General features: G+C 39.7%; 1 protein-coding gene across 8 annotated transcripts in view; it reads right to left on the bottom strand.

Annotated features, from left to right (window-relative positions):
- Csnk1g1 (casein kinase 1 gamma 1) overlaps nt 1–9,708 on the bottom strand; it is a 144,889-nt gene that overhangs the window by 79,230 nt on the left and 55,951 nt on the right. For 7 of the 8 annotated variants that reach the window (XM_029542982.1, XM_029542981.1, XM_029542985.1 and 4 more), the window contains one exon: nt 4,095–4,135. The exons of the other annotated variant lie outside the window; for it this stretch is intronic. In XM_029542982.1, coding sequence (XP_029398842.1) covers nt 4,095–4,135 — 41 coding nt within the window. The remainder of the gene's footprint in view (nt 1–4,094; nt 4,136–9,708) is intronic. 8 annotated transcript variants of the gene reach the window in all.

The following is a 9,708-nucleotide window of genomic DNA, read 5'->3' as shown; positions in this document are numbered from 1 at the left end:
GAAGAGCAGTCAGTGCTCTTAACCATCTCTCTAGCCCCTTGTTTTGTTTTTCAATAATATCTCCCATTCTATAATCCAGACTGACCTAGAACTTTTAATGATCTTTCTGCTTCACCTTCCAAGTGAAATTACAAATGGGAGTCACCATGTCTGGTTACTCTGCATATGTGTTTAAGATCTACTTCATTTTTATTCATGTGTTTACATCTCTGTGTGTATGTATGTGGATATATGTACAGATGCCCATGAAGTACAGAAGAAGAAGCTGGAGTTCAAGACAGTTGTGAATCACCTGATGTGAGTGCTGGGAACTGAACTTCAGCAAGTGCTTTTTACGATTCAGACACTTCTGCAGCCCTTACTTAGCATATTTTTAAACAGTCTTCAATTATCTCTTCTTTTCTTCTCCTTCATTATTAGGTGTGTATAAGGGAGGGGTGCATGTGCACAAGAGAAAGAGAGACAGGGGTAGGCAGGACAACACTTTGGGAATTACTGTTGAGTGTTCTTTGTTTTGTTTTGTTTTGTTTGTTTTTTCGAGACAGGGTTTCTCTGTGTAGAACTCTGTGTCCTGGAACTCACTCTGTAGACCAGGCTGACCTTGATCTCAGAAAGTTGCCTGCCTCTGCCTACCAAGTGCTGGGATTAAAGGTGTGTGACACCACTGCCCGGCAGGAGTTCTTTTTACTTCCACATTTATACAGGGTTCTGGGTATTGAACTCAGGTTGTCTGGACTGCGTGGCAAGCACATTTACCTTCTGAGCTGCCCTAAATGGCCCTACTTTGTGAACTTTTAAAAGTTCTTCTGGTTTACAGAGTGAGTTCCAGGACAGCCAAGGCTACACAGAGAAACCCTGTCTCGAAAAACTTAAAAAAAAAAAAAAAAAAAAAAGTTCTTAAAAACTTAAAGGCAAGATCTACGATGAAGATCTAAGGGAGAGTTGCAGCAGCAGTACCAGACTTGTAGCACATACTCTGGGGGCAGAGGCATGCAGATCTTTGAGTACCGAGCCTGCAGACTGAGTTCCAGGACAGCCAGGGCTACACAGAGAAACTCTGTTTTGAAAAACAATAATAATAAAATCAGTAGTATCAAATTTCTTGCAGTTTTGTGGCAGATGTGAGTGCCTGTGACCAGAGGGCTGGCCATCTGCCAGAATCATGGCTTTTCTGGAACACACAAGCCTGCCTGCAATCCTAGACCAAATGACAGATGGTTGTCTTACAGGATCTTTATACTTCACAAAAATGTTGCTTACAGTGAAAGGAAATCAATTACTATTGCTCTATGTCCCTTGAATAAGTTCAACAGCAAGGGATGAGATGTACAGATGGAATTGCTAAGCTTTAAACAGGATTCTCACTTCAGCCTCTCCTACCTTCCTCTGTCTTCCTCTCACTCATGTTAAATACACACTCTACCACTGAGCTATAGTTCTAGTCTAATTCTACTTTTTGTTTTGGCAAAGCAAAGCGGAATGAAGTTTCATAAAAGGATCTGAAAGGAAAGTGAAATATCTGCGAATGGTATTAATAATATGTTATAAAAACATCTCTATATAGGTCAAAGTGGTATGAAGTTGACAGAAAAAAATCTAGACAAAAAGCCTCAAAAGAAGCCTTGAAAAAAATCTAGGGACAGTGTCAAGTGTATAGTAGGAACACAAAATTTTAAAAGAACAAGTTTTTATATTGTTTTAGTTTTCTTTGTTTTTGTGGTGTATGTGTGTTTAGTTTATTGAAACTGGGACTCACTATATTTACTTTATAGTTCAGGCTGACCTCAAGCATACACTACTACTGCTTTAGTGATGGGGTTACAAGTGGGCACTGATACTATTGGATTCAAGTATATGGACTCTTTCCTCCTGTTAAGTAGCCTAAGATAATTAAAGGTTAATCTGTGTGAAACAGAAAGTCAATGGGCAAATGCACTAGAGAACACGGCCAGAACTAACTTCCTCTACAGAGAGCAGGTAGCTCATCTCTCACTCACCGATCTCAGGAGATGTGTGCCCTGCATCACTGCATGTTCTACCTCATCCTGCTCTCATTTCTCCACCAAGAACTCTAAATCCAAGACAGAAGCAAAGCAAGTGGAGTTGCCTGTAATCCCAGAGCTAAGGGTGCTTCAGCACAAGGGTGGCCATAAATTCACGGTCAGCCAGGGCTACAAAGTGAGATCCTGTTTCAGCAAGAATAAAAAAAGGAGCCGGAGGGCTGGAGAGATGGCTCAGCGGTTAAGAGCACTGACTGCTCTTCCAGAGGTCCTGAGTTCAAATCCCAGCAACCACATGGTGGTTCATAACCATCCATAATGAAATCTGACCCCCTCTTCTGGTGTGTCTCAAGACAGCTACAGTATACTTACATATAAAAAATAAATACATCTTTAAAAAAAAAAAAAAGGAGCGGGAGGAGGGAGACCAGGATGTCACTGTGATCCTCAGGTATACATGGAGTTCAAGACCAGCCTGAGTTACGTGAAACAGCTCAAAAAGGGACAGAGCCAGGAGTTTCAGTGAAGCCTCTTGTAGCTATCAATACCTGTTTTCTCCTTAGTAGAGAAACTAACCTGGCAACACCAGCTCTTCCACAAAAGAATCCTAACAAGCCTGTGAACTGACACGCTAAAGACAATACAAAGACTAATCAGAACAGGAGAGGACGTTTCTGTGGGAATTTTTGTTTGTTTGTTTCTTGAGTCTCCAGGCACAGGCTAACCTCTAACTAGCTATACATCTTAGAAAGATACTGAGTTCCTGATCTCTTGCCTCTGCCCTCCAATCCTTGGAGATAAAGAAATGCATGACCATAACCAGTTTAACAACGTTTTGTTTTGTTTCTGAGTCAGGGTCTCACCTTTGTAGCCCTGGCTGTCCTGGCACTATGAAGACCACGTTAGCTTCTAACACAGAGAGATCTACCTGCTTCTGCCTTAAACTCAAAATCAATATATATCTGAGTATGACACTGAAGTCCTCATTCTCCTTTCAAATGCTGTAATTAAAAGTATGTGCAGAAACCAGGCATGGTGGCTCAAGTTTTTAATGCCAGCACTCTGTGAGCTCAAGGATAGCTTGGTTTCCAATGCAAGTTCCAGGGCTGTTACCAAGGCAAATCATGTTTTGAAAAACCAAAACTAACCAACCAACCAACCAATAACCAAAACCCGTGTGTTGAAAAACATGTGCCAGCTATACCTGTCTAGACAGTTTTTTAAAGCAGTGGTTCTAAACCTGGGTGTCTTGACCCCTTTGGCAAACCTCTAATTCCAAAAATATTTAATTATGATTTATAGTGGTAGTAAAATTGTAATTATGAAGTGGCAATAAAAATAATTTTATGGTTGGGGTCACCACAATATGAGGAACTGTATTAAAGGGTCACAACATTAGGAAGGTTGAGAACCACTACTCTGAAACATCAATGGTCAGATTTGGTTTTTTTTTTTTCCTGTTAAATATATTAATAAATATCTCACATTTAAAAAAATTGATGTCAAGAGGTTCCAGAGAAATGTCCAGTGGTTTAAAGAGTACTTGTTATTCTTGCAGATGACCCAGGTTCAATTCTCAGCATCAACAACAGAATCCACAATCATCCCTTACCTCCAGTTCTAGGGACACCCTCTTCTAGCCTCCATGGGCACCAGACATGCACACATTTGAGAGAGTGAGCATGCGCACGTGCACAGACAGACAGACAGACAGACAGACAGACACACACACACACACAGACACACACATAGTCAAAACACTAACACTCATAAAACAAATCTAAAAACAGTAGCAAAATTACGTTGGAACCATGAAAGAGAGCCCAGAGAATTACTTGTTCTCTCAGCCATTTTTAAATCAATTAACGTCTGATGAATCTTTGCTAGCAATTCAGTTAGTATACCATTTATACAACATTACACATATACTGATTTATCATTATAAAATCCTAATGGAGAAAAAAATGGCTATCTGGCATCATATGCACAGTAAAAACAGCAGCATTATTGTGAATGCTTATAATGATTTCCTGTAAGAAGACATTAGCAATGAAAACACCAGAACAGAAAGACCACAGCACACGGTCTACTCACCAGTTTAATGGCTACATATTCATTGGTGTAGAGATTTTTACCTAAGGGAAAAAGAGAATGTATATATTTAGTGATATCAGCTTAGAAGGTCATGAGAAAGGTGGATTTTCTATCTGGGCTCAGTACAGGAAGCCAGAGCTAAGTGAAAAGCTAAACAGAGATAANGAGAACCAGCAGGGCTAGAAAAGAAAACAGGCTGAGAATCTAAAAATGTAAGCTGCACAAAAACTGTTTTGTTTTGTATTAAAAAAGGAGAAAACCAACCAAATCCACCCCCTCTTCTCCTTTATGCCCCCACATACACGCAATCTTATTATTTCTCAGTTATTAGGGCATTAAGTCAACTGAGAAGAAANGCCACAATCTCAAAGATAGAAATGTAAACTTGGTGAAGGTTAGAGGTAGGAACACCAGGAATTCAAGGTCATCCTTGGCTACTTGATGAGTTTAAGGCCAGCCTGGACTATATTAGCTCTTGTCTCAAACCTCCTCACATCTCTAGAAAAAAATTTAAACTNAGATCAGGGAGTTAAGAGGGAGGAGGAAACAAGAGGTGAATATTTAAGGTGAACCAAGGTGGTAGTCACACTCAGCAGAGGAACAAACCTGGATACCACTGTGAACAAAGAGGAAATAATGACTGTAGGTGGCAGAANGGCCCGGGAAGGAGNCTCAGGANTTCAATTTTCTCTCTCTGACTTCCCTCCTCCACAAAAATCCCAAAGAGCAAGCAGTATTTTCAGATTTGAAGACTGGGTAAGATCATTTCAGGAAGAGGAAACTGCAAAAGCAAACAAAAATGAAGCCGAAGAGGCTACAGACTTAGAGTGGTGTAGTTCNTAAGTTTAGTGACATCAGGGATGGATGAAGACTGACAAGGAGTGGTTAAAGCAAAAAACTGGAAAAGGTTATAGCTGTATTAGGAAAACCTCAATACCATTCTAGAGTTAAAGCAGAAGATTTGGAGGTAGAATGATTACATAATCAGATCTATGACTCGGAATGATTATGTCTGAGGCAGCATAAGAATTAACCACACAATAGGAGAGCAGAAGTAAAGGAATGCCTCTGAATGTCTTACTACCCATCACATACAAGCACTATCCATCCAAGATGAGCCACAGGCAGTTCTCCAATGTTAGAGAATATGCCCTAGCTTCTCATGCAGTCCAGTGTATGTGATTAAAAACTCAGACAATAAATTATATAATGAGATGATGCTAAGACAAAAATATGAACAAGTACATAGAAGAATCTGAAAAATAGGGGAAAATATGTTAGGGTACAAACATTTCAAGTAAGAAAGTCAAGTAACCTGAAGAATAAAGGTTACTTCTTATATTTTAAAAACAAAAAAAGAATTCCAGGTAGAGCATGGTGACACATACCTTTAAACTCTAGGAGTGGGAAGTCAGAGGACAGGTGGATCTCTGTGAGTTCAAGGACAGTTTGGTCTACATCAGCAGTTCCAGGCTATGTGGAGTTATATAGTAAGGCCCTACCCTATCTCAAAAGAAAGAAAGGAACCTTTTGATTTCTTTGAACACTTGCATTTTTAAAAAAGATGTGTGATTTTATGATACTATAGATTCATTTCAATATAAATATTTTTCCTTAAATCTACAAGTAAAAACAAAAACGGTTCCAAGAATAATGTGTCTTCTTTGTTCTGCAGCTTAGTACAGAGACCCTGACCTATGATAATATGCTCTGAGCTGTGCATACTGCAGAGGAAGGCTAGCCAAGGCCAGCCACAGGCTGATCCTTTCTGGCTTCTTTCCATTTCTTCTCATGTACCACATTCTCTAATTGTCTGGGACTAGTCACAGACATCAGATTCTACATTTTCTAGCATGTCACAGGATCAGATTGTGTTTAGGGGTATTTCCTCTTGTGTGTGTGCATGTGTGTGTGCTTGTTGACGTATGGGGGATAGAATTCAGGGTCTTCCCCTGAATGACCTGTGCTACTACTGAACTACATCCCTAGCCCGGGGGTGGGGTGGGGGGGGATCTTCCTTAGAAAATCTTAAAGGGGCATATGGTTTCACGTGGGTGGTAAGGAACTGGCTTATATACAAGATTCAAGAAGCTTAATAACACACATGAACACCTAGTTTCTAGAAAATTGTAAATTGTACTGTGTCAATTTATCTTTGTTGTTGTTTTTTAAGACAGGATCCCTTTACAGTCAGTCTGGCTTGGCTATATAGACCAGGGTAGCTTTCAACTCAGAGATCCACATGCCTTTAGCCACTCTAGTGCTGGGACTGAAGGCAAGTAAATCTTCTTGGGCATATCTATCTATCCATCCATCTATCTATCTATCTGGAAGACAGGGTCTCAAAATGTAGGCCAGGCTAAACTTGCACTTATAACAATCTTTCTGCCTCAGCCTCTTCAGACCAGAATGACAGGTATATGTCAGGTATGTTTCTACCTTAGGGAGACAGTATATTTCCTGAGGACAAGAATGGTGTGGGGGGGGGAGTGCACACGCAAGCATGTGTGTGTGTGTGTGTGTGAGAGAGAGAGAGAGAGAGAGAGAGAGAGAGAGAGAGAGACTGAGACTGAAAGAGAACATTCACTGTCTTTTAGGCTTGTCATTAAGCTACATCTCTAACCCATCAATATTTATATCCCCAGTAACAAATACAGTATCTATAGTAACAGATGTATGCTAAAGTGAACCAAACTGACTTAGTCCTAGTTGGTGGGTCCAATTACTAGGAGGTGATTGGATCAGAAGAGGTTGACTTATCAATAGATTAATTCAGAGGTAGATTCATAATTTGATGGCACTATTGACAGGTAGCAAAAACTAGAAAATGGAGCCTAATGAGAGGAAGTTGATCACCAGGACATAGTTTTGAATGATCTACTATCTAGCTCCTGGAATCCATCCATCTATCTATCCATCCATCCATCCATCCATCCATCCATCTTCCCCTCCTCTGGCTTTTTTTCTTCTAGACCCAATGAGGTGCACAGCTCTGCTGTACTATACAATTTAGTCATCTGTTCTGCTTTACATCAGCCAATAGCAACAAATGCAAGGAATTATGGACTGAAGCATTTGGAATCATGAACTAGATGAACCTCTCGTCTTGTATGCTCTTTATGAGAAACTAACATATGGATAAGTTTTTATTTCGTTATTCAACTTGCTGAGAATCACCAATAGTCTTATGCTAAGAGAAAATCAAGTGGTATTTTAAAAGTATTATCTTGGCCCTACAGTATAAAATAAAAGAGAATAACTTGGGTTAAAAAACAGGGCATTTTCATAGCGGAAAACTTAAAGAACCACATTTCTGGCACAGAATGATTACAAGGATTATGAGATAGAGCATATGAAAGTCCTTTGTAAACTGAAAAGTATTAAATAAATCTAACTTTCATTATTATTTTAAGAATGAGGTAACAGCCCCTTCTAAAAAGAAGAGACTAAAACAAATAAAATATTTCAGATATTTTGAAGAGAAAAAATAAGCACCCGCAGTTTACATTTAATAGGGGATAAGAAAATAAGGGCTAAAGTTATGTCCTTACGCTGTGTGGCAGCCCACCCCCTTTTTCTAGCGCACAAAGAGTAAAGACAACAGGATCTGGAGTTTAGGGGCTACGTGAGATCCTATCTAGAATGACAAAGATTGAAGGAGCAAGGGAAATGGGTGTGTGGGGGTTAGTGGGGGGGGGATGCTTTTAGTGAGTGGAGAACAGAAAAGTCAGGAGAGGAGAATAATCAGTGTGCTTTTCTTCAGTTCTCTCTAAGCTGGAAAGTGATAGATTATGAAGTACTTCTCACCTTTAATTTTCTATATAAAACATATACTAAACGTTGAAGTGAAGCTATTTCCTGCAGACATGACAAGACCATCTGCCATCATGAAGAATGACTCTTATGACCTACAAATACCTTGTCTCCAGTCATCTCGACAAGAAAAGTAAGCAATACAGTGACAGCTACATACATGGCAATAATAACAGGGCTGCTAACATTCCCTGGTAGAAAAAAGGTAGTGTGTGTCTTCTGGAGATTCCAGTCACCGCCACTCTCCACACTCCCTGCAGCTCTGTGGTCTGAGGGAACAGGGTGAGAAATGGATTAAAGATAGAAGGTTGCCTAGGAGTTAAGACTACAGTGATGCAGCTCTCCAGAATTGGGACCTTCTGGTGAAGTATTATCCATCTAGTTATCTAGTTATCCATATCAGGCCAACCTGATGATTTCTTGATGGTTTCTTGAGCCTCTCAGTTCCCTATCTGGGGTGAAGAGATGGTTCTTTATGCCTTCTGAGAGAACATAAGCATAAAGTTAACTTTAGGTACAACTGACGATACACTACAAAATGCTAACTGGTTTGTGCTTGTTTACTTTTTCTAAGAATGCCAAAAGAACTGAATAAATGTTATTCTTTTATCGAATAGCTAAAGAACACTGGAGGTGATGTAATAGTTGTCCTGGGCCAAGAACTGTTTAAATCAATTCCTTTGCCAGGGGGCAAAGGCATCATGAAAATTGAACAGGGGCTGGTGAGATGGCTTATCCAGTAAAAGTATTTGCCACCAAGCCTGATGATTTGAGTTTGATACCTAGAGCCCACTTAGCGAAGGGGACAACAAAAACCTTTGACCTCCACATGTACAAAGTGGCATATGCCCCACCCGATAGGCAAAATAGATAAAGTTTGTAATTTAAAAAAAATTGTATAAGCCAACAGGAAATACAGACATTTAGAAATCCAATCATTCAGTCAATATGCTCAGTGAATATACTGTACTCAGAAATTTTGCACTGGAATAATTTAATGACAAAGATTGTGGGTCAAAGTTCTATCCTTTTAAAATTAATAACTACTTCAACTAAACATTTACATAAAATGTATCAATAACTGTGAGAAAGGGTACGCAGCTTAATGGACTGAAAATCTATGCATGAGCTGGCATGATACCAAACACTCAAAGCTTTAGTAGCCACTGCATAAAATCCACAGGTTTGACTTTTTGTTCTAGGCTCTATCATTAATGGCAGGGAAACTGCATTATTTACAAGTTTTGGAGCACTTTTATCTAAACTCAGCTTCTCTAAGAAGCAGCCTAGATATGATACTGACATTAAAACATCTGAAGGAAAACTTCCTGTTTCAGTGAGTTAACTACAGGCTACATTTACTGAAAGCTCCAGTAAGACAGCATTTCTCAAAGAACCAGTAGCTCTTAGTCAAGAGTCACACAATTAAGGAAACAAAGGGTTTAATCATCTTTCTAGCTGTAAAGCTTTCTTGCCCTAAAGTGAAAGCAGTACACATATATAAATTACTACCTAAACTTTATTTCTTAGAATCCAGCAAGAACAAATGGAGGCAGAAGCTGGAAAGCTCAGCAAATAAGAGCAGAGCAGGAAGGACCAAAGTTCGGTTCTTAGCATCCATGTTGAGTGGCTTACAACTACCTCTAACTCCAGTTTAGGGGATCCATTGGTCTCTTCTAGTTTTTTCAAGAGGGAGCATGTGTGTGTCCATGTACGTGTGTATACACACACACACACACACACACACACACACCAACACATTAAAGGAAGGGAGGGAGGGAGGGAGAGAGGGAGGGAGGGA

This window comes from Mus pahari, chromosome 10 (genome assembly GCF_900095145.1).
Source record: "Mus pahari chromosome 10, PAHARI_EIJ_v1.1, whole genome shotgun sequence".
In the NCBI taxonomy this organism is placed as follows: Eukaryota; Metazoa; Chordata; class Mammalia; order Rodentia; family Muridae; genus Mus; species Mus pahari.
Note: the sequence above shows the minus strand (reverse complement) of the source record. Positions and strands in the feature narration are given on the sequence as shown.